Genomic DNA, 25,992 nt, shown 5'->3' with positions numbered 1-25,992 from the left:
GGGGGGGGCCTCGGGGCGGAGCCTGTGGGCGTGGCTTCGGCGCCCTATTAATACCGGAGCGGGGCGCGCGCCCGAGCTCAGAGTGAGCGCGCAGCGGCTGCGAAGACTCAGGCGCGTGCCGGCCAGGCCTCCCGCTCGCCTAGTCCGCGTTCCTCGGCGCCCCTCGTCCGCGCCTGCCCCGCGCCTCCCGTCTGCGCACCCCAGCCGCCCGCCAGGCCCCCAGCCGCTCTCCAGGCCGCCAGGCCCCGCGCCCGACACCCAGGACAGGCACGCGCCCCGCAGGCCGCCCGCCGCCCGCGCCGCCATGGGGGTAGAGGGCTGCACCAAGTGCATCAAATACCTGCTCTTCGTCTTCAATTTCGTCTTCTGGGTGAGCCTGCACCGGGGTGGGAGGGCGTTCCCCGAGCCCGGCGGGCCGCGCGCTCGGCTAGGCCCCGCCAAGGGGCGCAGCCGGGCCGCTAAGTTGCGGGGCCACCTGTGTGCGCCCAGCCTGGGTGGGTGGGAGGGCCTAGGCCGGCGAGTCGCGAAGGTGGGGGTCGTCCGGGGCCGCCGCGTCCCTCGACGGCGGGTCCGGGGGCTCTAAGACGGGTTTCGGGCCTCTGCGCGTCGGGACCCAGAACCCCGCGGCCGGGCCCTTCGGGGACCTGGGGTCCGTTCCCGGCTGGTGATGGTGGTGGTGCGGTGGGTGCGTGTCCCGAACCCAGCGCCCGGCTACTGCTTAGTTCTCCGGACCGCTGTTTCTGGGGCCGCCCTGCTTCTTGGGGAAAGAGGGGCTCGAGGGCGGGGCTTGAGACACCCCGCCCCCATGAGCTCATCAGAGCCACCGCCCCTAGATGGGCGGCCCGGCCCGGTGCAGTGGCTGGCGGGCGGGCGGGGGGAGGTGGGGTGGCGCGCTACAGTTTGCCTTAGTCTTGGGGACTGTCCATCCCACTCTGGGCCCAACTCAGTTTCATCCTCCTGTTTGCTGTCGCCACCCTGAGGGTCGGTTTGGGGGTCCGTGCCCGGGCAAAGCGCAAACAAGAAGCGCCCTGCACCCGGGTGGCCCGCGTGCCGGGGTGCCTGCATAGTGGTGCCCCCAGTTTGAGGGGCCGAGCCTCCTCACCCAGAGGTAGATTCCAGCCCCTCCTCGCCCTGGGGCGCTGCAGAGGCTGTGAGGGGCGAGGGGCTGAGCGGTGTTCCAAGCTGGCACAGGCAGGGGGCCCGGAGAGCTGGGCGACTCCGAGCCTAAGGGTGCTGGGGCGGGGTGGATGCCCAGCTCCGGGCTTGGAAAGAGGTGCCCACAGGTGAGACGTCTGAGGGGTGCTGGAGGGTCTCCTGGGGCCTCTGGGCAGCAGGCCTGAGTTGTGTTTCCTGATCAGCCTTAACTGCTGGCTGGTGCCTGGTGAAGCTTTGGCTTTTGTTTCCATTTCCTGTTGGTGCTGGAATTAGCGGCGTGGAGATTTCTTGCTGTCCCGGGGGTCCCCAGGCGTGGGCGTCAGGAGCCCCTCTGGCAGCTGTGCGCTGCCACCCCTCGGGGGTCCCCGGGCAGGGACCTGGGCCACTTTCTGGCCCCTCGTTGCTCCTCCACCGCCCCAGGCTGCTCAGCCCTTGTCCCGGAGGACGAGGACTGTCTGCTGGATGTCAAGTCGACAGGGGGAGGCTAAAGTTTTAAAATGGCTCCTGGAGAACTGTGTGGGCCTGGAGACCTCTGTTTGCCCTCCGGACGGCCCAGGGTCAGGTCCCGGGACACCGAGGTGTTGGGGTGGGGAGGGCGGAGACTGGTCTTAGAGTGGAGCTGTCACATCCTGCCTGCAGGGGCACCCGTGGGGGCCCGTGGCCATCAGCCTCTGCTCTGGGGGTGGGAGCAGGGAGGTTGGCAGGATGGGCCAGGGGCCTTGGCAACCTTTGCTGAGGGGCTGGCCTTGGTGTTGATTTAGTAATCGCCTGCTTTGGCCTTGGCAAGGGGTGTCGACCAGACCCCCTCTCCCCGCGGCTTTCAAGCTTTTCCCTTGAGAGCAGAGCTTGGGAGGGCCCTGGTGGGAGGTGGGGGGCAAGGAAGGAGACCGAGCTTCCCGGAGAAGCCCCTCCCACCGCGCGGCCTGGGAGGTCTCCTGCAGACTCCCCCCTCCCCCAGCCCCTCCCAGCTGCCTCTGGTAAAGTCCCAGGTTTCCCAGGCAGCCCAGGCGGAGGCCTGACACATCCCCCGGGGCCACTCTATTCAGGCCGGAGGAATTATTTCCCCTCCCGTCCCCTCCCCGGGCCTGCCCTTCAGAGCTCTGACAATTGGCTTCCAGGGGCACAGAGGCCCCACCCACCCATGGTGGGGAGCGGGGAGTCCCTCTCTGCACCCCCAACCCCAGCCAAGAGTGTGGGGCCGGGGCCTGGACCCTGGTGGAGCCTGCTGCCCTGGTCCTGGCTCCCTCCCTTCTGAACTGGGGGTCCTGTTAGTTTAGGAGCTGGGTGCTGGGCTTGGTGGCCGTAGGGAAGACCGCTCTCCTTGGCAGGTGTAGGCTGTGACGTGGGGAGGCTGGGGTGCGAGCCAGGCGGGAGGTGGAGGCTGCGTGTCTGGATCCGGATCCAGGCACTTTCGCAAGTTTCATTTCAGAGAGTAAAGCCGTCCCCTTGGGAGGCGGCGGCACAGGCCTGCTGGCATGGGGTCCTGGAAGGAGCCCACCCCTACATGCCAGCGCACACGCGTGCGCACATACAGACACACACACAGGCTCACACACACACACGGGCTGACATACACAGGCTCTCACTTGCGTGCGCGCGCACACACACACACACACACACACACACGGGCTCTCACCCATACAGACACATGCAGCCTCTTACACATGCAGACACACACACGGGCTCTCACACACACGGGCTCTCACACACACACACACAGGCTCACACACACACATGGGCTCTCACACATACACACATATATGGTCTCTCACACACACGGGCTCTCACATGCACACACACACACACACACACGCTCTTACACACACACACCCCACGGGCTCTCACACACACACCCCCCACGGGCTCTCACACACACACACAGGCTCACACACACACATGGGCTTTCACACATACACATACACATACACATACGGTCTCTCTCACAAACACACGGGCTCACACACACACAGGCTCTCACGTGCACACACACACACACAGGCTTACACACACACACCCCCCACGGGCTCTCACACACACACACAGGCTTACACACACACACGGGCTCTTACACACACACACCCCCCCCACAGGCTCTCACACACACACACACAGGCTCACACACACACACGCACATACGGTCTCACACACATACACGGGCTCACACACACAGGCTCTCACATGCACACACACACACACACATATGGGCTCTCTCACACACACACACACACACACGGGCTTTCACCCATACAGACACATGCAGGCTCTTACACATGCAGACACACACATGGGCTTTCACACATACATACATACACACACGAGCTCTCTCTCACACACATACACACATACACACCGGCCCTGCGCCCCGCCACCACCCCCCCCCCCCCCCGCCCCGCCACACACACACACATGGGCTCTCCCACGTCTGCACACTAGACCCTGAGCCCCTGTGGAGGTGGCTGAGGGCTGTCAGGTGGCTGGGCTGGCGGACGAGTGGCCCGGCCCGAGCTGGGGAGCGGGGCCTGGAGCTCCTGCCCGCTGGGGTGTGTGTGGGGGAGCCTGGGAGCTCCCTGGGAGGGTGGGGCGGCTGGGACTCAGGGGCCCTGCTGCTGGGGCCGCTCGGGGTCTGTGCAGGCTCCTGGCCCTGCACTCTTGCCCAGCCCAGAGTGTGCAAGCTGTGGGAGCCTGCCAACCACATCTGTGAAATGGGTGTGATCACGGCTTCTCCTCTGGGACAGCGGCAGCCTCGCCCTGACACCCACTGCCCCCATGCACTCACGCCTCCTTCCAGAGGAAGTGGCCGGGGCAGGCGGGGGCAGGCTGGGGCGAGGCTGGTTAGAGGCCTGCTCACCAGCCTTTTGCTGTCGCTTCCAGACGGCACATGGCTGTCTGTCACTTAGCGGTTCTGTCACCTTCCTTCCCGGGAGAGGGGCCAGACCCAGGCGGGCTCTGCTGGGGGGCAGGGACTTTCTGCGCCTTGTTTCAAAGGGGCAGGTGGCCTCCCCTGGTGACCCCGGGCACCTGGCTGCTGAACTTTGGGCTACGGCTGTCGATCTGGGCCAGGCCAAGAAGTGGAAGTCTGTGGTCTGTGCCCAGGTCAGGCTTGCCCAGGGGGAGTGTCTGGGCACCAGGCGGTACAGACGTGGGCGCCCGGGACCCTGCTGGCTCTGCTCCACCCCATGGGGTGCTACCCGCGGCCCCCAGCTCAGTCTCCCTCTGGAAATTTGAGTTCACCCTGATCCCTATCTCTAACTGCTTTGAAGGCCAGACAGAAATAAGCTCGCCAAACCACCCTCCTCCCAGATAATCTACCTACACTCCTTCCCAGTGCCTGAGAGCCGTGGCGGGGGAACCTGGGCCGTGGTCAATAGGGTTTAGAGTCCAGTGCCCGAGGGAGGGGCCGACGGCACGTCTGCACTCGTTTTGGAGAGGGCCCCGGTTAGGGGTGGTGTGGGGGTGCAGGAGCCTGGCCCTGCCCCCCCGGGACCTGGGCCAGGCTGCGGCCAGGCCTGGGTATTTCCACCTTGGAGGCGGCACTGGCCGGTGGCCAGGACCGCCCGCCCTGCAGGAGCAGATTGACTACGACAGGTTAGCAGAGTCTCTCCTGGGCCATTTCCACCTGTCCGCCAGATGTGGTTTGACCCCGCAGGCTTCCTCCCAGAGCCTCTGGACTTTGGTGCCACCCCCGCCCCCCAGCACACACTCTGTTCTGTGGGGCCTGGGCCCCTCCTCGCTACAGCAAAGCCGGTGCCGATTCCCACAAGACCACCGGGGGCCTCCGGGTGGGCGCCCAGATGCTGGGGGAGGCCCTGCAGGGGTGGCCGACCAGCTGAGGGGCAGCCACCCTCCCTGGCCTTGAGGCCTGCTGGGCTCCGCGGACAGGGAGGCACCTTGGAGCTGGGGCTGGGGGTGGCGTCAGGCTCCTGAAGAGCCTGAAGCGTAGTGAGGATGCTTCGGGCAGGGGGCTCCAGAGCCTGGGTGTGGGTCGGGTCGCCACAGAGGCCTGGGGAGCAGGGCCCCCTTCCCCTCTCCACGGAAGCTGTAGCCCTTATACCTTGAGAAAGGTGCTGCTCCCTGCACCCCAACTGCCAGGGAGACGTGATGATTGTGGGGGAGGTGAAGGACAGGAAGCCAGGCCCATGCGGAGCAGGTGGGTGTGGGCGGGCGGCCCCCCCGCATCCCTTGCCCTCACAGTGAGTCTTCTGTTGCGACTCCCACGCCCAGGTCGCCCTGGGCCATAACTCTCCCTCGGGGAGCGTCCAGCAGCGCCCTGGAGCCCTGCCTCGCCTGGCGTGCCGTCTGCCTCACCTGCGGTGCCTGTTGAGTTTGCTTCAGCTCTGCAGCCCGTTGCTGGCTACAGCTCAGGCTGTGACTCTGGGGCTACCAGGTGCCCTGGGCATCGTGGTGGGGGAACATGAGTAAGGACCCCGGGCTGCCTGCCTGCCTGCCCAGCCTCCAGTCTGGGTGCTGGGAGACCCGAGCCCCAGAGCTCGATAGTGTGGGTCTTAGGTGCATGGGGGCTACCAGGGGGCGGTGGGCCTGGGAGCCGCCTTCCGCAGTCCTGCCTGCTCAGGGCTCATGGGGGTGTCTTCCTCACACACAGCCGAGGTCCTCTCTGCTCCCCACCCGAGGGGCTCAGCTGCCCGCTCTCTGGGTGGACAATCTTCCCTTCTGTCCCCAAGATATCAGCTCTAGCCCATGTGAAGCTCCTCAGCGCCTTCCCCTTGCCCACATCTGCGGCCCACTGGGGCGATAAGGAGCCTGAGGTTCCAAGTGGCCCACGTGAGGAAGTGGTAGACGCAGGCTGGAAACCAGGGCCCTTCCTTCAACCGCTATGGTTCAGGGCCGGCATGGCTCCAGGCGGCAGCAGGGTGGTGTAGCATTCCCCCAGGGCGACTGGCTGTGCCCGGGCTTGTGGTGAGCAGGTGCCGGTCAGACATCCTGAGCTGCCCCAGGGGCCCTCTGCTTGCCTCTGCCCCCTACCCGGGCCCACTCACCTGCCCTCTCCCTCTGCAGTGGGCTCCCAGTACCCCCAGACCCTCCTTGTCTGACGTGTGTGGCCCCCTGCAGCTTAGCCTTGGGAGGTCAGTGTCCACATGTGCCCCCCGCCCCCGCACAGGGGCCGAGGGGGCAAAGGGCCATCCACACGAGGGGCTCTTTCAGCTGGTGGGCCGGGTTTGGGGTGGAGGAGCAGGCCACTTCCTGGGCTCCTTGCCCACAGTGGGTGGTAGGCTCGGGAACTGGCCCAGAAAGTGACCAGGCCTGCTCTGCTGGGCCCCGGGAGGCGGCGGGGGGCCTGTGTTCACCTCCCGGCAGGAGGGCGCTCTGGGATCCCCTGCTGGTGGGGCCCTGGGGCCCGAGTCCTTCCCCACCCCCACGCCTATTTTTAGAGGCCGGGCCAGGCGGCTTCCTGAGGTCGAGGGGCTGGAGAGGGGTTTCCGCTTCCTGGCTGAGCCGAGGGTCCTGCTCCTCTGTCCTTCCTTCCTTCCTGCCCTGAGCTGGGCAGCCCTGCTCCCAGAGGGCACGGCAGGACTCCGGGAGGGCAGTCAGGCCCCGGGTCACCGTGTCTGTCCTTGTGGCGGGTGGAGGTGGAGGCTCAGCCTGTGGGGCCGCGTCCCGGCCCCGCCTGAGTGGGGTGCCCTCTGGCCCTCCTGACCCTCCATGCCCATTAGCAGCATCTGGGCTGCACCTCTGCCCTCTGAATTGTCCCAGGGTCTGCAGGGGCACTTCCTGCCTCGCTCTCTTCCTGTGGCCTTCACTGTGCTCCTGGGCGGGTCTCCAGGCCCCAGGACCTCTCGGGTGCCGAGCCATGTGGACACTCCCTGGGTCAGAGCGCCGTCCTCCCTGACAGCGCTGGGCTGAGGGCACGATGAGGGCACGAGCGCCTGGGGGCTGCTGGGGCTCAGCCGCCGATTAAAGGGGCACGGGGTACACGGATGTCCTGTCACTCCTGGAGCGTGTGGGCAGCACTTGGGGCGACCATGCGGCAGGGTTGGGGGTGGGGAGGTGCCCGAGGCCTGGCGGGGTTGGTGGGGGGCAGCAGGCTCAGCTGAGAGGGAAGCAGGGAGACGCCCGCTCCTTCTCCGTTTCAGCTGCTGCTTGGAAACGCAGACTGGCCGGGCGGGAACCCAGTGTACTTGGCAGCTCCCCACCCCCTCTTCCTAGCTGACGCTTTTATTTATTAATTCTGGGAAAGGAGGGAAGAAGAGAGAAACAGAAAGTGAGCCTTCAAAGCACTGCAAACAGCCCGTGCCATTCCCCGGTGTGGAGCCCCCTGGTCATCCCAGCAGCGGGCCAGCCAGCCCCTTCCTGAGCTGCTGCCCAGCCTCGCCCCCAGCAGGAGCGTCTTGGGTGCAAGAGCAGCTGGCAGCAGCCCTTCCGACAGGCCGGCGCTCTGGGATCCCCAGAGGGAAAGGGGAGAGGGGAGAGGAAGCCGTGCAGACCCCACCGGGGACCAGCCTGCCCGACGCTCCCAATGGCCGTCCCAGCAGTCGCCAGCGCTGTCGGGCGCGCTCCGTACACAGCGGCGTCATCCGCGTGCTCTGCCCGTGTCCACATGTGCACCATGAATTCCTCAGTGTGCACGTGAGGACACTGGAGGCAGGAAGACGCCCAGGGGTCCAAGGTGACCAGTAGCCGGAGGTCCCGGTTCCCATGCAATGCCAGGACAGCATGCTTTCCGTTAACACCGGACTCTGTTTTGTAGCGGGCGTATCCTTAGTTATCCAGTCCCTTGTTTGATGTTAAACCTCAGTTCTGTGGACAAGATTTCAACATTTCCAGATGCTTCCTGCTGGTCACTGGAAGCCTGGGGTCCTGACCTCGGTGAAGAAGGCAGCTGGGATCCTTCAGGACTTGCTGCTTAGAAGTCCAGTAGACAGGGATCTGGGTGTGGGGGCTTTTAAACAGCTTTGTGTGACACAGCGTCAACCGCACATTTAAGATGGACAACCTGGGGGCTGCCCTGGTGGCTCGGTGGTGAAGAAGCCACCTACCAGGGCAGGAGGTGCGTGGGTTTGATCCCCGATCCGGGAAGACCGTGCATGCTGCAGGATCACGAAGGCCGTGGGCCGCGGCGGGTGAGCCCGTGCCCTGGAGTTGGTGCCACAGCGATGAGAAGCTTCCCCTGCAACCAGAAAAGGCCCTGCAGCAGTGAAGACCCAGCGCAGCCGCAAACAGAATGTCTTCAAAAGGAAAGGCTTCCCTGGTGGCTCTGACAGTAAAGAATCTGTCTTCAGTGCAGGAGACCCAGGTTCAATCCTTGGATTGGGAAGAACCCCTGGAGAAGGGAATCACTTACTCACTCCAGTATTCTTGCCTGGAGAATCCCACGGGCAGAGGAGCCTGGTGGGCTACAGTCTGTGGGGTCACAAAGAGTTGGAGATGACCTAGTGACAAATTTTCACTTTCGTTTTTACCCAGCCCCCAAGGAAGACCAAACTAAACTTGTGTCCAGAGTACACGTGTGCTCTGTCCCAGCAGCCCTGGGTTTTGACGACCTGCTCAGGGTCTACACTGGCTCCTGAACGATTTTCTCTTTGGCAAACTATAGGGCTTCCTCCTTTTCAGACTGTTCATGGGGTTCTCAAGGCAAGAGCACTGAAGTGGTTTGCATTCCCTCCTCCAGTGGACCATGTTTTGTCAGAACTCTCCACTGTGAGGCGTCCGTCTTGGGTGGTCCTGCATGGCGTGGCTCCTAGTTCCATTGAGTCAGACAAGGCTGTGGTCCATGTGATCAGATGGGTTAGTTTTCTGTGACTGTGGGTTCCAGTCTGCCTGACAGAGAAGGACAAGAGGCTTATGGAATCTTCCTGATGGAAGAGACTGACTGAGGGGGAAACTGGGTCTTTAACTTCTATGCAGAGCACATCATGAGAAATGCTGGGCTGGAGGAAGCACAAGCTGGAATCAAGATTGCCGGCAGAAATATCAATAACCTCTGATACGCAGATGATACCACCCTTACAGCAGAAAGCGAAGAACTAAAGAGCCTCTTGATGAAAGTGAAAGAGGAGAGTGAAAAAGTTGGCTTAAAACTCAACATTCAGAAAACAGATCATGGCATCTGGTCCCATCACTTCATGGCAAATAGATGGGGAAACAATGGAAACAGTGACAGACTTTATCTTTTTGGGCTCTGAAATCACTGTAGATGGTGACTGCAGCCATGAAATTAAAGGACACTTGCTCCTTGGAAGAAAAGTTATGACCAACCTAAGACAGTGTATCAAAAAGCAGAGACATTACTTTGCCAACAAAGGTCCATCTAGTCAAAGCTATGGCTTTTCCAGTAGTCATGTATGAATATGAGAGTTGGACCATAAAGAAGGCTGAGTGCCGAAGAATTGACGCTTTTGAACTGTGGTGTTGGAGAAGACTCTTGAGAGTCCCTTGCACTGCAAGGAGATCCAACCAGTCCATCCTAAAGGAAATCAGTCCTGAATATTCACTGGAAGGACTGATGCTGAAGCTGAAACTCCCAATACTTTGGCCACATGATGTGAAGAGCCGACTCATTTGAAAAGACCCTGATGCTGGGAAAAATTGAAGGCAGGCAGAAAAGGGGACGACAGAGAATGGGATGGTTGGATGGCATCACTGACTCAGTTGACATGAGTTTGAGTAAACTCTGTGACTTGGTGATGGACAGGGAAGCTTGGTGTATTGCGGTCCATGGGGTTGCAGAGAGTTGACATACGACTGAGCGACTGGACTGAACTGACAGGGCTTCCCAGATGGTGCTAGTGGTGAAGACCCATCTGCCGATGCAGGAGATGTTGGTTTGGTCCTTGGGACAGGAAGATCCCCTGCAGGAGGGCATTGCAACCCACTCCAGTCTTCTTGCCTGGAGACTCCCGTGGACAGAGGAGTCTGGCGGGCCGCAGTCCTTGGGGTCGCAAAAGAGTCGGACACAACTGAGCGACTGACACTTTCAGTTTCACAGGACCTGGTAGGTTTTGATGTGGGAGGCCCCTGTGGACACTGAGCCCGCCACCAGGAGGGTGTGCACAGCGCTCACCCCAGCAGAGCCCCAGGGCCTGCCCCCAGGGCACCACCTCCCTGCTCCAGGCAGTCACTAGCCTGCCACTGCTGCCCATGTCTGCATGTCTTAAGTTTGTAAAGAGTTTTTGGACCCTTAGTTCCCTGACCAGGGATTGAACCTGTGTCCTCTGCATTGCAAGCATGGAGTCCTAACCCCTGGACTGCCAGGGAAGTCCCTCTTCTACCTTTTATACGAAGGGAATCAGAAGGTGGGTTGTCCCCGGTTTGGGGGCTTACCGGGAAAGCACATGTGTGTGGGCATGACGTCCACCCCCACTTCGGGCAGTACCTGGGGGTGCAGGGGATGGCACAGGCCTGCGGGGGGAGCATCCTGGGGGCTGGAGCTCTGTCCCTGGGGCCCTCGCCGGCACCTGGTCTGGTCTCCGTCTCACTGTGGTTTCGTTTGCATCTCCCCTGGGGCTGGTGACGTCAGGCATCTTTCCGTGTGTTTATTTGCTGCGCGTGTTTCTTCTGCGGTGAAGTGTCTGTTCAGGCTTAGGTTTTCGTGAGGTTTCTTGGCCTGTTTTTTAAAAATAGGGTTATTTGTGTTCTTGCTGAGTTTTGAAAGTTCTTGATACCTGTTGGATCCGGGTCCTTGTTGCCATTTGCCAGCGCCAGTCCGTGCTAGTCTTTGAAGAGCAGGCTTCTTTCAGACTTGGGGGTTTTCTGGGTCCCCCGCCCTGCCCTCCTGGGGTGGGGTTGGGGGTCGCAGTGCTGCTTTGCCCGTCCTCTGTAGGTGACCGTAGGTGAGTGCTCACCGCCCCCCGGACTGGGCTGGTCACTGCCCATTGCCTTCCCCAGGCCCACCCGAGCGGGCGTGTGCGGGGCCTGGCATGGCCGAGGAGGGGGCACTCTAGCACCAGGCTGCCCCCTGCCCTGTAGGCAGGACGGGCTTCCCTGTCCACCCCTCTGGAGGGTGGGGGAGCACAGGGAAGTCTGGAGACCGCAGCCCCCCTGCACATCCTGAGGTTTGTGCTGGGAAGCTCTTCCCGAGGTGGCAGAGGTGGGGGCTCTGCCTGCCTCTCGGTCCCCCTGCCTCAGCGTCTGGGGGTGGGGCAGGCGTGACCCTCACTGCTTCCGTTAGGACCAGGCGCCCCACATGGGCCTGTGCCCTGGGACCCTGGGGTGAGGGGCTGCAGGGGAAGATGGGTGGTCCCAGCACAGCCAGGGGCGGGAGGGGCCCCTCCGTGTCCGTCGCCCCTTGCAGTGGGGACACCAGGGCCAGGTCGGGGTTGGGGCCCAGCCTCTGGGGCCACAGAGGGAGGCCGGGTGAGGCTCCCCGCCCTGCCCGCTTGTCCCGGACTCTCACAGAGCGCTCTCTGGACCACAGTTTCCAAACAGAATAAGTGGCAGTTTCCAGCCAGAGTTACCACGGCAACCCTCAGCCTCACCACCGCCTTCCCCGGAGGCGCAGATGGCAGCCGGCTGAGCCAGGAGCCGGGACTCCCTCCGGAGCCGCCCGCCTCACCCACCACCCCCCACCTCACCTACTCTCGTCCCCCAGGCCCTCCTGCCCTCTCGCGGGTGTGACGGGCACCTGGGGCAGCCTCAGGATGCCTGCGGCTGGGGCACTGCCCTTCGCGGGGTCTGCAGGGCCTGGGTGCCCTGGGAAGGACCCTGCTGGTCCCGCGTGCTGCCCTCGGTTGGGAAGTGTTGGGGGGCAGGGAGCGCCTCCATCCTGGGGCAGGGGTTTGGAGGGTGTCACCTGCTCCAGGGAGGGGTGCCAGCAGCCTCCCCTGGCAGGGGCAGCCCGGCTGCTGCCAGGCACCAATGGTCCCCAACAGTCCCCGCCTTATCGTGCATGGAGCCAGCCCATTGTGGGAGGGTCTGGGTAGGGCTGCGAGCCTCCCGCCCCAGCAGTGCCCCGTGTCCCCTGCCTGGAGATCCCTGGGGGTGCTTGGGGCTTTCCTGGGGGCAGCCCATGGGGCCGGAGCCTCGAATCTCTCTTGCTCCGCTGAGCGTGGCCCCCACTGGTGACTTTGGGCCTCGCTCGGGGGCCAGCATCGGGCCGCCCAGGTGGTTTTCTTGGGGCCCGTGTTTTGGTTTCTCTTCCTCTTTGGACACAGAGCCAACGGTCTGTGTAGGAGCTGGCGTTCCTAGCTCCAAAAACAGTCACTGCCTCGCTGGTGGGGGAGCCCGGGGGTGCTTGCCTGGCCGGGTCGGATGCTCAGACGTGAGCCTGGCCTGGATGCGCCCTCAAGGGCAGACCCTGCCTACCCCTGAGCCACCGACCTCTGGGGGTGAGTCAGCCGGAAGCCCCCACCCCCATGCCAGGCTCTGCGAGGAGCCCCCTTTCCTGCCCGCTCTCAGGGCGGTCTCACTGCCGGCTGTCTGGGGGGGCACAGCAAGCTTCTTCCTCCCCAGCAGTCTCCCTCTCTCGGACGGTGACTGCCAGCCCTGCCAGGGCCCGGTGGCATCAGATTGCCACCCCTCACCGTGTCCTGGCACCAGAGACTTGGCATTCACTCCTTGGAGTTCCCGGATGAGCCAGCTCAGGGCAGTGCCACCCCCTCGGAGGAGGGCTTGGCCTTCCCCAGGTCGCGGGCTCCCGTGTGGCCTCTGGCCAGATTTAGCAAGTGAAATACAGGGTGTCAGTTACACTTCCGCTCCAGGTGAACAGCGAGTGCTTTTCTGGCGTGAGTGTGTTCCGGGAGCGTTTGGGACACGCTCGATACTAAAGAAGTGCTTGTGAATAACCAGGTGTCTGAGTCTCATCTGACAGCCTGTCCCGCAGTCTCCGGTGGTGCTTGGTGGGAGGGTCTGGATGAGTCCCCAGTTCTCCGTTCCAAAGCCCGCCTGGGGCATCTGGAAAACCAAGGGGGCAAAGCAGACACGAGGCAGTGGGCAGCCCAGACCCCAGGGCCTGTGAGCCCAGAGTCTGTGAGCCCCGGGCCTGTGACCCCAGGGCCTGTGAGCCCAGAGTCTGTGAGCCCCGGGCCTGTGACCCCAGGGCCTGTGACCTCAGGGCCTGTGAGCCCAGAGTCTGTGACCCCAAGGCCTGTGAGCCCCGGGCCTGTGAGCCCTGCCCTTGGTGCTGACCCTGCAGAGCGAGGGCCCAGGGCCCGCCTCTCTGCGCTGCTGCGTGGGAGATCCATGTGCGCCACGGCCAGTCTCTGAGCCGCGTGTGACCAGTGCCCTGCTCTCTCCCCAGCTGGCAGGAGGTGTGATACTGGGCGTGGCCCTGTGGCTTCGCCATGACCCGCAGACCACCAACCTCCTGTATCTGGAGCTCGGAGACCGGCCCGCCCCCAACACCTTCTATGTGGGTAAGTGATAGGGGATGGGTTGCAGACCTGGGCAGCTCTTGGCTGGGAGCCGGCAGGAACAGGCCACTGGGGGGTGTGATTGTAAGCTCAGTGAGGCTGCAGACAGGCAGTCAGGGAGCACTTCCAGGAGGAGGCGACTGAGTGGGCCTTGCTTCTCCCTGGGGCAGGGAGGAGGAGGCCCACCAGGAAGAGCTTGGGGGTGGGTTGCATCAGCCTGGGGATGCTGTAGGGGGTTGCATCAGCCTGGGGACGCTGAGGGGCCTGGGCGCCCTCTGCAGTTGTTCCAGGGCCTGCCTGGGCCAGGGTGCTCCCAGGGAAAGCTGGATGGGAGGGGTGTGGGGCCTGTGGGGATCTCACCAGATCGCCCTTAGGGGTGAGGGGAGCCAGGGCAGGAGCAAGCGGGTGGGAGCAGCTGGGGGGAGCCAGGGCGGGAGCGGGCAGCGGGTGGGGGCGGGGGTGCTGTGTCAGGCCGTGGGCCTTTCAGGGAGGCTCCTGGGCGGGGTGGAGCTGGATGCCTGGGCTGCCTGGGGCCCCTCGGCCACACTGGCTGCCTTATTAGGCCGCGGCCCTTCAGGGCATCTGTCAGGCTGGGTGTGGGGTTGGGGCCTCCAGGAGCAGGGGTTCTGGAGGATGGGGAGGGGTGCCTCCCGCATGCACAGCAGTGCCCCTCCTTCTGGTCCTGCCCCCCTAAGATGGGCCTGGCTCCCAGGGAGCTCAGGGAGGGTGTGCGGAGTCATTTGTGTCCTTTAAAGGACTGGCCCCTGGGCGGGCCCCGCTCGGCCCCACAGGCAGAGCAGCAGGCCGGAAGCCTGCGGGGCTCACGTGGGGCGCGACCACCTGCCATCCTGGGTGGACCCTGCAAGGGGTCCCAGTCCTCCCCGCTGCGTGGGGGTCCCAGTCCTCCCCGCTGCGTGGGGGTCCCAGTCCTCCCCGCTGCGTGGGGGTCCCAGTCCTCCCCGCTCGTGGGGGTCCCAGTCCTCCCCGCTGTGTGGGGGTCCCAGTCCTTCCCCGCTGTGTGGGGGTCCCAGTCCTTCCCCGCTGCAAGGGGTCCCAGTCCTTCCCCGCTGCGTGGGGGTCCCAGTCCTTCCCCGCTGCAAGGGGTCCCAGTCCTCCCCGCTGCGTGGGGGTCCCAGTCTTCCCCGCTGTGTGGGGGCCCAGTCCTCCCCACTGCGTGGGGGCCCCACTCGAGATGCACGCGTGGATGCTGGGCTGGGGTGGCCCACACGCACCATCCCGCTCGGCCACCCCGAGTCGTGGGGGGTCCTCTTTGGGCCAGCCCCAGGAGGGCTGGAGCCCGTGGTCTGGGGGTGGTCCCGGGGCCAGCCCTCCAGGGAGGGTCCCCAGCTCTTGTCTGCAGGGTCCTAGGCTCCCCACCCCCCAGGCTGCGGGGGCCCCCTCAGGTCTGAGTCTCAGGCGGAGAGCATGGGTGTGCACACCCCAAGAGTGCACAGGGGAACCGTGACCCGGCCCCTGCTGTCCCCACGCCAAGCACCCTCAGAGCAAAGCAGCCAGCCTTGCCCACACGTCTAAGGATGCAAGGGTGTCCTTTGGACGCTCGAGAGGAGTTTCTCCCTGGGGCTCCTCCCAGGCCTCTCCTCCCCCTGCCCAGGGCCTGCCCCTGTGTGGTCCCGGTCTTCTGTCCGCGTCCCCCTCTCCGAGCTCTTGGTGCAGGGGGTGTGGGCTCCCCAGGGCGCACCGTTTGGGAAGGGGATCCCTGTCCTCGTGGCTTGGCTGGCTCCTGCTCTCAGCCCAGCGTGTGGCCTGGCAGCTGGGAGAGGAGCTGAAGCCCGCCTGCCTCAGCCTGGACAGGGCAAGGGTGGCAGTGGGCTGCAGACCTGGGTGGCCCCACGCGGCCCCCTGGAGACACATTCCAGGCAGACGCCCGGGGGTCTGGGGAGACCTTGGTAGAAGACTGGAGGCTGGGGCCGGGCCCAGGCCGTGATGGGAAGGGTCCCATAGGGAGGCTTGTGGGGGCATGGCTAGCGTTGCGGGTGCCCCTCCAGCCTGTGCCACAACATGCTGTCGCTGGGCCTGAGGGCTCCCCTCAGGGAAGGAGTGAAAGAGGGCTGGACCACCTGGCAGGCCGGGTACCAGCCCCTGGACTCAGGCTTCTGTTGTGCCACCATGCCACCAGGGGTGGGCGCCTCTCAGAGCCCCTCTGGCCACAGCGTCCCTGCCCACCCGGGGCCAGCCTTTCGGAACCCCCTGGCTGGCAGAAGGATGAAGACGTCCGACGCAGACGAGCCTTGCCAGGGCGGTGGGGACAGACCTGGGCCCTGACGTGAGCTCTGTGTCCACTGCCAGGAAGTAGGGGGTGGTTAGAGGGACTTAAGCAGCACCCGGGCCATGCTGCAGGGCCCGGGAGGGTCCCCAGCCTCACAGGTCAGAGCCAGAGCCTGCTGCAGCAGGAAGGCTGCCCCGTGGGGCGGGCTGGGGGTGCTGGGAGCCAGCACCTGCCAGGACGCCCCTCCGTGGTGCCCTGGGCCGTCCCGCTGAACCTCAGGGAGGGATGTGGGGACGGGAGTCTCGGAACCTGGCCATGTCCAAGTGAGGAGCCCCCAGGGCTTACCCTCAGCCAGGCCCACTCACGGTCGCCCAAAGGCTCTGTCTGGCCCAGAGAGGGCCCTAGGCTTCTTCTGAGCCTGCCAATGGGTCCCAATTCCCAGACTTCTTCTCCAGAGACGGCCAGGCAGGACCAGCGGGCCCTTGGCACCAAAGCCCTGGGACCTGGTGTCCTAGCTCTGCCCTAGCTTCGCCTGCTGCGTAACCATGGCAACTGGGGGGTGGGCGCAGGTCTGCTGGAAGGACTAGGGTTGTGGGAAGTCCTTGGAGAGACGTGGTCAGCGTTTCAAGGGGCAAGGGCCCCTTCTGGGTGGGCTGCAGACTCAGGGAAGGGCCGCATGGCCAGCAGTGAGTGCTGGACAGGCCAGGAGGACAGACTGACCCTGTGTGTCACCCTCAAGTGAGCTGGGGCCAGCAGACCCCGGGCTCCACTCCGCCTCCCAGGCCAGCAGCTGGGCCCTTGGCACCGAGATGCGGGTGGCTCTCCAAGGCCCACCGAGTCCCGGAGGCTCTCAGGGGTCAGTGCGCACAGGTGGCGGGGTCAGGCGGAGACCCCAGAACACTCACCATTGGCCGTTCAGTCCTGGCCCTGGTGATGCCTGACTCCCTCTACGTCACAGAGGAGGAAACTGAGGCCCACAGAGGTGCCCACACGGCCCTGCCAGGCTGCTTCCCCCTCGAGGCTCCTCTCCAAGCCACTTGGCATCTGACCTCCTCCCAGCAGGGTGGGCGCCAGCACCTGGTGGGCCCTCCTGAGCCCTGGGCAGTGGTGTGCGTGCCCAGCGCAGGGAGGAGGGCTTCTGGGGGTTGGGGGTGCTGGGACATTGGGCTGCTGGGGGTGTGACCTCTCTCCACTGCAGGCATCTACATCCTTATCGCCGTGGGTGCTGTGATGATGTTCGTTGGTTTCCTGGGCTGCTACGGGGCCATCCAGGAGTCCCAGTGCCTGCTGGGCACGGTAAGGTCCTGGGCTGGGTATGGGGTCGGGGGGGAGGGCTGCAGGGTGGGCCAGGGGGCAGAACCAGGAGTTCGGTGCCAGCCCGGCCCTGCGAACCTCCCTCAAGTGCCAGCTCTCTGGTTGCCCCAGTTTGTTCTCAGACCCCACCATGGCAGACTGCTGCTATATCGAGTTTTTTGTCTAGTTCCTGGTTATAAGTCCAAGTTGTTTTTCTCTCTCTTCTTTGTTAAAACGAGCCACAGATATAGTAAAGGGTGAGTCCCTGCCCAGGTGTGGCCTCAGGTATCCCTGGGAAGTCACCCATCCACGGGAAGCAGAGGCCTGGCCGTGCTGCCCAGGGCCTGGCGTCTGGGTGGCGTGGGCTGGGGAGTCTGCGCCTGTGTCTCCGTGGGGGGGTCCCGGGTGCACCACAATGACTCCCCCCCCCGCTTCCCACAGGCTTTGCTCCCTGTCCCCTCCCACCTGCCCAGAGCCAGCCTTGCCCTCCCCCCACCCAGCCACCCTGTCCTCCAGAGCCCAGTCTCTCGGGGCTGATGAGAAGGGTGGCAGGTAACTGCCAGCCCGAGTCCTAGACGCTGCTTCACACGGTTCATCCCCCATCAGGGCTGGGGTGGGTGGATACTGCCGAGCGCCCCACATGCGCCCGTGGGCCCCTGGGGTGCTCGTCGTCTGTGGCAGGCGAGCCCCTGCCGGCCTCGGGGAGCCCTGGGCCCTCTCTGGCCTGTTCTGACCTCCTCTCTGCCCGCCCTTCCCCTCCCCAGTTCTTCACCTGCCTGGTGATCCTCTTTGCCTGTGAGGTGGCCGCCGGCATCTGGGGTTTTGTCAACAAGGACCAGGTGAGCCATGTCCAGGTGGAGGGCAGGGGTGCTGGTGGGGAGGGCAGGGGCTCAGGCTGTGGGGAGGGCTTGGCCTGTGGGCGCTTCTCTGGGCAGGCTCTTCAGGTAGGAAGCCACAGAGGGCTTCCTGGAGGAGGGGGCGTGGTGGCCGAGTGAAAGGCAGAGCCACCTCCCAGCTCCGGGTGGGCAGGTCCGTTCTGACCTTCAAAGCGAGCCAGGTGAAGGCACGTCTTGGGGGGGGACAGTCACCCTGCGCTGTGAGCACCTCCTTCCCCAGATCGCCAAGGATGTGAAGCAGTTCTATGACCAGGCCTTGCAGCAGGCCATCGTGGACGACGACGCCAACAACGCCAAGGCCGTGGTGAAGACCTTCCACGAGACGGTGCGGCAGGGCCGGGGCCGGGGCACGGAGGGAGAGGCCGGGGCCGGAGGCTTTGTCCTCTCGGTGTGACCTCAGCCAGGAGCGGGAGGGGCACTGGGGCCTGGCTTCCCCACTCTCGGGAACCTGGGGTCTTCTGGGGGGTCCCCGGCAGGAACTGGGTGGGCCAGCACAGCTAAGTGGAAGGGTGAGGAGGAGTGGGCCGCTCAGCGTGGTTCTCCCCCAGGAGGGGACTGCCCCAAGCCCCCAGCTTCCGGGCCAGGGAGGCTCCTGGGGCCTCTGCAGCCCATGGGACATGTGCCCAGGGCTGACGGCGGGCGCCCTCCATCCCTGCAGCTTAACTGCTGTGGTTCTAACACGCTGATGACACTGACCACCTCTGTGCTCAAGAACAGCCTGTGTCCCTCCAGCGGCAACGTCATCACTAATTTGTTCAAGGTGCGTGATGATTCCCCCGTTTGGCTGCCGCCCCTTGGGTCATGGGTGGTGGCCGGGGCTCCCTCAGGCCATGGTCATGCTGGGCCGTGCGGTGGCTGGAGTTGGAGCTGCTCTGCCTGGGGACCGTGGTCACTTCCGAGCCCCGCGTAGAGGGTGCCCTGGCCTCCCGGGCCAGCCCTGTCCTGACGGTGCCTCGTGGTCTCTGAGCACGGGAGGGTGCCTTTGGCATGCTTGCTGTTCACACCAGGCAGAGACCAGACACCGTTCACACCTCTTTTGGGGGGCCCTGGGGGCGGGGCTGTGCCCCTCCATGGGGCCCCGGGCTGCTGCCCTGTGGGGTCGGAGGATGGGCGCCTCTGATTGCCCTCTGGCCGCCCCTGCAGGAGGACTGCCATGGGAAGATCGACGAGCTCTTCTCGGGAAAACTGTACCTCATTGGCATCGCGGCCATCGTGGTCGCTGTGATCATGGTGAGTGGGGCACACTGGCTCTGCTTGGGGACCCCACCCCAACACCGGGGTCTCCGAGAGCTGACGGACCTGCCCCTGACCCCCCGGGGGTCTCCACCCCCTCCCACAATCTCCGGGAGCTGACCACCCGCCCGCCCCCTCCCTGCAGATCTTCGAGATGATCCTGAGCATGGTGCTCTGCTGTGGCATTCGGAACAGCTCGGTGTACTGAGGCTGCGGCCGCTGAGGCCTCAGGGAGGGCCTCAGGGACCCCGGCAGCGCCCCCCGGAGTGATCCAGACACTTCCAAGAAGGGGCCGCCGCCACCTGTGTATATAACCTCCTGGTACCACTGCTACACTTATCAGCTTTTTTACTTTTGAGGTTTTGTTCATGTCCTGAAGCTCCCTGTTAATTGTCCTTTTGGGGCTGATGTCACCTGTAGGGGCGTGTGAGTGGGCCGTGGGGACTGCAGGGCAGGGCCCCCCTCTGCTGCTTGGGGGCTCTGCTTGCTCAGCCAGGCCTCTCCTGGGGGCCACCAAGGGCCGTCCAGCCGAGCTGCACCCACGCGCCCGTCCCCATGAGCGACACACACGCTCAGCCTTTTTTTAATCCTTGTTCCTTTCCGGCCACCTGTCTCTGGAGCCGGGTCTACGAGCAGCCTTATGCCTTCAACGCGCACCTCTCCTTTCTAACGCGTCACCTTCAATTGTGATTACATCTTGAAAAGTCATTCAATAAAGAAGGAAAAACCAGGCATGCTAACACAGTCTGGCCCCTCCGTGTGCCCGTGGCCTCTGAGATCCGGAGGGCAGCCTGAGGAGCCGAGGAGCCCGGCACAGGTGGTGCTCAGCTCTCTGGACCCTGTTGGTGGGTGCCGGTGGGGCCCCTTTCTTGGGCCTCGTGTCGCCAGCAGCAGCCTTCACCTGGCCCTCACTCCCGTCCCCGCTCCATGGCACTGCTGCCCGGGGGGGCCTACGAGGGGTGCGCAGGACGACCCAAAACACTTGGTACAGGATATGAGGGCCCTGCAAGACTCCCCTTCCTCTTGACAGTCAGCTCCGTAGACGATGGACACACTGCTCCCTCCCTAGGGCCTCTTCTCTTCCTGTCTAGCTGGTTGTAATCTCCTGTAAAGGCGATGGGTGGCCCCATCTTCCAGGGGCTGTAGGTGAAGCCCTCAGCCACTCACTGGGGGAGCCCAACCTGGCCCAGCACCAGGGACTGAGGCCCAGCCAGAGGCTGCTGCCCCTGCCGGGAATGCTGGGTTATGTCGTCATGAGCTGCAGGCAGGTACTGACCTGTCTGTACACTAAACTGACCTCTTGAGAATCCAAGTCCCTGGCTGGAATTTGTATGTTAAGGGCTCCCAGTGGCCACCTTGGGGGCTAATATTGGAAACTAGGTCCCAGCCCTGCATTGGGGGTCACAGGGCTTCTGTATGTGGGTTGGGAGACGGATGGCCCAAGGAACCTGCTCCTTTTTACTTCTCCCTGTGCTGTGAAACCCTCTTCAAGCTGCGATGTGAATTAGTGCCTGGGGTGGCTGGACCCCCTCATTCCTGGTGAGGCCCTGAGTGTGGGCACCTTTAGGGATGACATGTCCCCAGTTCAGTTCAGTCACTCAGTCATATCTGACTCTTTGTGACTCATGGACTGCAGCACGCCAGGCCTCCCTGTCCATCACCAACTCCTGGAGTTTACTCAAACTCATGTCTATTGAGTCTGATGCCATCCAACCATCTCATCCTCTGTTGTCCCCTTCTCCTCCTGCCCTCAGTCTCTCCCCGCATCAGGGTCTTTTCCAATGAGTCAGTTCTTCACATTAGGTGGCCAAAGTATTGGAGTTTCAACTTCAGCATCAGTCCCTCCAAAGAACATTCAGGACTGATCTCCTTCAGAATGGACTGGTTGGATCTCCTTGCAGTCCAAGGGACTCTCAAGAGTCTTCTCCAACACCACAGTTCAAAGGCATCAATTCTTTGGTGCTCAGTTTTCTTTATCGTCCATCTCTCACATCCATACACGACTACTGGAAAAACCACAGCTTTGACTAGACGGACCTTTGTTGGCAAAGTAATGTCTCAGCTTTTTAATAAGCTGTCTAGGTTGGTCATAACTTTCCTTCCAAGAAACAAGTGTCTTAATTTCATGGCTGCAGTCACCATCTGCAGTGATTTTGAAGCCCTCAAAAATACAGTCTGTCACTGTTTCCCCATCTTTCTGCCATGAAGTGATGGGATCAGATGCCATAAGATGTGTCCCAAGGTTGCACATTAAAGTGGGCCCTGTTTCCTCTCTGGGTTCCTGGGCTGGGCAGCAGCACGGCCTGAACCCTGGATTCCTGGGTGCGGCCCTGGCCGAGGGGGCTCGCTCTGGCCGTCCACTAGGGGAGACGAGAATCTGCGCTGAGCTTCAGTGGGTGCTTCCCCGGTGGGTCAGCTGGTAAAGACTCCGCCTGCAATGCAGGAGACCTGGGTTCAATCCCTGGGTTGGGAAGACACCATGGAGAAGGGAAGGGCTACCCACACCAGTATTCTGGCCTGGAGAATTCCATGGACTGTATAGTCCACAGGGTCGCAAAGTCGGACACGACTGGGAGACTTTCACTTTCGGGGCAGAAAAGACCAGTCAGACAATCGGCAGGCGAGGCCAGGGCGCCTCCCTCAGGCGGCTTGCCACGCGGCGGCCGGCCCGAGTCGTCCAGTGGGCGAAACAAATGCACACCGCGGGACACGCCCCGCGGCCCGGTTCCAGGGACCCGAAGGAGCAGGGACGGCTGCTCCGGAACGGGATCGGAAGTGCCTGGAAACCGCGCCGGATACGTTACGCACTTCCGGTTCTTGCGGCTTCCGGCAAAGTGGGCTACAGTACCGAGAACGAGGCTCTGGCCGTTAGCCCTGGAGCATTCTGGGAGTCGCAGCACTGCCTCCTCACCCCGTCTCCCTTCCTGAGTCAATTCCGGTCTCTTCGCGAAGGAGCGCCACAGTTTCCTGTAGGGAAGCTAGCGCATGCGCAAAGACATCACTCCCGATAGGCCTCAGGAGTGGAAGCCAGGTGCCTTGTGGGAGATGTAGTTCTTCAGGCGCGGGAGAAGCGGCCATCGCCTAGCGGGGGACTCGGTTTCCCAAAGGGCTGAGCGTGGCTCAAGATGGAGGCAGCCAGGCCGAAGTGAGCCGGTAGGTTTTTGGTGGGGAGGGCCGTGCTGCTGACCCGTCGGGCTTCAGCGGGCCACTGTCCGTAGTCTGCTGCCCTAACCAGGGAGACCCTCGTGAGGCCCGGACCCTTGGCCCGCCCCCGCCCGACTTGGCCGCAGGACTCAGGCAGCTGACACGAGCGCCTGCTGGGCACGCGCCGACATTCTGGGCGCGTGGAGTGGAGAAAATCAAGGCTCTGCCTCCCGGGGGAGAGAGACAACCCTCAAGGAAGCCAGCGCTCCCTGGGACCTGGCCAGCCCCGACCCCGCGCCTCCGTCAGCCTGGACTCAGCTCTGCCCTGCAGTGAGCTCAGGAAGTTCTCAGAGAACTCAAGAGACGCAGACCTCGCATGCCCGATCTTGGGGCGCGATTCCCGGCTCCCCTCGGTGTGTCCCACTGATCACGGGCGTCCAGGGGACGGGAGTGCAAATTTAGGAAGCCAGAGGCTGGTTGAAACTCCAGCTCTGCCTCCAGTGTACTGAATGACGGGCAAATTATCTCCCCACTCCGGTCCTGCCAGCCTAAAACAGACACCGCTGGCGCTTACTTCGTGTCCCCTTTCTTGGAGTTGTTCCTTCATTTTGGGAGTCATACAAGGCCCAGAGGAATGGAGATCTCGCCTGTGTTTGGCCTGGAGCAGGGCACTCAGAGCCACTCCTGGTCCACCTGGCCTGGTCTTTGGTGGGTGCAGGAGCAACGGAGTCACCCTGGGCGAGCAAGGGAGGCTTGGTGGGAAGAGGAAGTTGGTGGACAGAGGCTGAGCCCTGTCCTCTGAGCCTGGAACCAAGTTTCAGGGTGCCTGGTAACACTGGAATGCTAACCAGGTGTTGGCAGGACTTCTGTGCTCTGCTGGGAAAGTGAAGGTGTGTGGAGGATCACAGATGTCCCTGGAGGTTGCCTCAGGAGCTGTGGGGCTGACCTCTGCCAAACAAGGCTGAGCCAGCTTCCTGAGAGCCTGACCCTCAGATGTCAAGGACCTGGCTGCAGTCCCTTCTGGAGCTCCCAGGGCATCTCTCTGCACTCAGGAGCACCCCTCTTCCCCACAGAGCTGGCAGGTGCCCCCGGCTTTGTGGAGTACTTCCTGCCTGCCCTTTTCCCAGGCAGCATCCCACATCAAGCTCTAACATTCTTTACTGCAGTTATTAGCAAAGTGAATAAATGTACTCGTCATCCACACGACAGATATTTGTGAAGTCCTGACTGAGTCAATTCGAGCTGTTCAGTGAGCCGGTTTGCAGTTACCGCCATGACTGTCAGCTGCTTCCCGTACCTCTGAGCACTCACGGACCTGAAAACGTATGATAAGCTATCACGTGGAGCCACCACAGGACGTGTCAGTTACCAGGATTAGCCTAGTGACTGACACGAAGTAGGTTCCATAATTTCACTTTTTGAAAAGCGTGATCACCCTTCACAACTCCTTGTAATCCATTAGAAAGTATGTATGTTACGAGGACAAAACAATTGAACAGTGCCAGTGTGTGTGTCAGAACGAAACAGTGACGGTCTTTCTCCGAAGTGAAAAAGTACTCAGTCGGTGGCCAGGATGCCCTCAGTTTCCAGTTTGTAGTCCACAGGTTTTTTTTTTTAATGTTTCACACCTGCAGCTGCTAGCCAGTGAAGGAGGACGATACCTGCTTTAGCACAAAATTATGTTATACGTGTCATTCATTCATTTCTTCATTATTTATTGGAGAAGGAAATGGCAGCCCACTCCAGTATTCTTGTCTGGAAAATCCTGTTGGCAGAGGAGCCTGGCAGGCTACAATCCAAAGGGCCGCCAAGAGTCGGACGCGACCGAGCTGCTAAGCATACTGCCTGCCACTACCGCACGTGGCCGACAGAGGGAGCGCAAGGATTGCTGCTGACCCCGGGTTGACACCCAGGCTGGCTGCTCTCTACCAGACCACCCCGTGCGGGTCCCCTAGTGGCTCTAGTCAGACCTGCCTGGCGAGGCCTGAGAGAGGTGACAAGTCACAGGACCAGCTCCTGGGCCTGGCTGTTCCGGGGGCTTTGTAAACCCAGGCCCACTCCGGGGGGTTGGCACCACTTCTGTTTGTCTGCCCTCTAGTCTGATGGCTGGCTGTCCCTCCCTGCCCTTAGCCGGTCACCGAGCCGCTGAGCAGAGCCGTGCGCAGGGGCCTTTGCCACCAAGAACCTTCGTCAGCATTCAATCCACCTGCCCTCCAGCGTCCAGCAGGCGCCCATCAGACGGGGAGGTAAGAGGAGGGCTTTTGGTCGGGGGTGGGGCTGGCCCTTCCTCCTGGGACACCGCTCTTGCTGCTGATCCTGCCCGGGGTGGTGGGTCTGAGCTTGTGTCCTCGGGGACTCCCGGGGCTGTTTTGGTGCAGGTGTGGCGTGGCCTGGTGACACATGGCAGAGGCAGGGCACAGCCAACACTTCCTTGACCCGGAGGTCGACGCCCTGCCTCCCGACACTGTCTCCCTCAGCGACTCGGACTCCGACCTCAGTCTGCCCGATGGTGCTGGGGTGGACGCCCTGTCCCCGGGGGGGCTGCCTGGGGAGGCTTCTGGGGATTCAGGCCCCGATGAGCCCCCCTCGCCCCCCAGGGGCCTCCCCACAGAGGCGGTGCGACCCTTCCACCTGAGAGGCACGAGCTCCACCTTCTCTCAGCGCAGCCACAGCATCTTTGATGGGCTGGAGGGGGCCGCCAGGCGGGCTGTGCCTGCTGTGACTCCAGCCAGCCCGGGTGATGGGGGGGGCTTCCAGCAGCTGCTGACACCCTCCAGCCAGCCTGCAGCGGGGGTCCCAGGTAGGGCTGCTGGGAGCCCTGCTGCCCAAAGGGCGCCCCCTGTCCCTGACTACGTGACCCACCCTGAGCGCTGGACCAGGTACAGCCTGGACGATGTGGCCGAGGCCAGCGAGCAGAGCAACCGGGCCACCGCCTTGGCCTTCCTGGGGCCGCAGAACCTGGCTGCCCCCGGCAACTACATGCCTTCCTTCAACCAGGATCCCTCCAGCTGCGGGGAGGGCCGGCTTGTCTTCACCAAACCCACCCGAGCCAGCGAGGCTCGGCCCGACAGGAAGAGGGTATCCAGGAAGGTGGGGGAACCGGGCAGGGGCGACCCTGGGGTTCCAGGAGCGGCAGGGGGCGAGGGCCCCGTGGAGCTTGCCCACCTGGCCAGGCCCGGGAGCCCCGAAGCCGAGGAGTGGAGTGGACCCCGAGGGGGCCTGCAGGAGGTGGGTGCCTCTGCAGGCGTGGCCCACGCCAGGCCTGGGTCCAGCCCCCCGCTGGTGGAGACAGTGGGTTTCCATGGCAGCAAGAAGCGGAGCAGGGACCACTTCCGGAGCAGGGGTGGCAGCCCCGAGGCCCCAGGTGCAGAGCTGTGAGCTGGGAGACTGCCTGGCCGCCTCCCTGACCTGGCTGTGCTAGAAGGCTGGCCACCGCTGCCCCCAGGGCGGCTTCAGGGCTGGAGCGGGCTCAGGGCTCCAGGGCAGCGAGCTGGCCCGCCGGCTGCCTGTAGGTGCCACCAGGGAACCGAGACCTCGCCAGGGTGTGGGCCAGGGGTGATGGAGGCCCAACCCGTTTCTGCCCGGGAGACAGTAAAGGCTCTACACGTTCCTCTGGCTCCGTGTATCTGTGTGGACCACCTCTCCCCCAGCAACTGCAGCTGGGGCCCTCCGCCCTCCAGCCCCCAGTGTCCTGCGCTCGTCAGGAGGTCTTTCTGTTGACTGAGGCGGGTCCCTCCTCGGG

The 25,992-nt window shown here is 63.4% G+C and overlaps 2 protein-coding genes across 6 annotated transcripts; both read left to right on the top strand.

Annotated features, from left to right (window-relative positions):
- Positions 1-75: 75 nt before the first annotated feature.
- CD81 (CD81 molecule) lies at positions 76-19,846 on the top strand. Its single transcript, XM_070782532.1, has 8 exons — positions 76-370; positions 13,346-13,460; positions 16,883-16,980; positions 17,742-17,816; positions 18,094-18,198; positions 18,532-18,633; positions 19,017-19,103; positions 19,252-19,846. Exons 1-8 carry the CDS (start codon positions 305-307, stop codon positions 19,312-19,314), a joined length of 711 nt encoding a protein of 236 aa, XP_070638633.1. The 5' UTR covers positions 76-304; the 3' UTR covers positions 19,315-19,846.
- Positions 19,847-21,449: 1,603 nt separating this feature from the next.
- TSSC4 (tumor suppressing subtransferable candidate 4) lies at positions 21,450-25,859 on the top strand. Of its 5 annotated transcripts, none has more exons than XM_070782533.1 (3): positions 21,450-22,259; positions 24,381-24,496; positions 24,629-25,859. In XM_070782533.1, exon 3 carries the CDS (start codon positions 24,651-24,653, stop codon positions 25,626-25,628), a length of 978 nt encoding a protein of 325 aa, XP_070638634.1. In that variant the 5' UTR covers positions 21,450-22,259; positions 24,381-24,496; positions 24,629-24,650; the 3' UTR covers positions 25,629-25,859. The 5 variants fall into 5 exon arrangements, with proteins under 5 accessions (XP_070638634.1, XP_070638637.1, XP_070638636.1 ...); XM_070782536.1 differs by having other exon boundaries at positions 24,349-24,496; XM_070782535.1 differs by lacking the exon at positions 21,450-22,259 and adding an exon at positions 22,266-22,663.
- Positions 25,860-25,992: the final 133 nt, after the last annotated feature.

This window comes from Bos indicus, chromosome 29 (genome assembly GCF_029378745.1).
Source record: "Bos indicus isolate NIAB-ARS_2022 breed Sahiwal x Tharparkar chromosome 29, NIAB-ARS_B.indTharparkar_mat_pri_1.0, whole genome shotgun sequence".
In the NCBI taxonomy this organism is placed as follows: domain Eukaryota; kingdom Metazoa; phylum Chordata; class Mammalia; order Artiodactyla; family Bovidae; genus Bos; species Bos indicus.
Note: the sequence above shows the minus strand (reverse complement) of the source record. Positions and strands in the feature narration are given on the sequence as shown.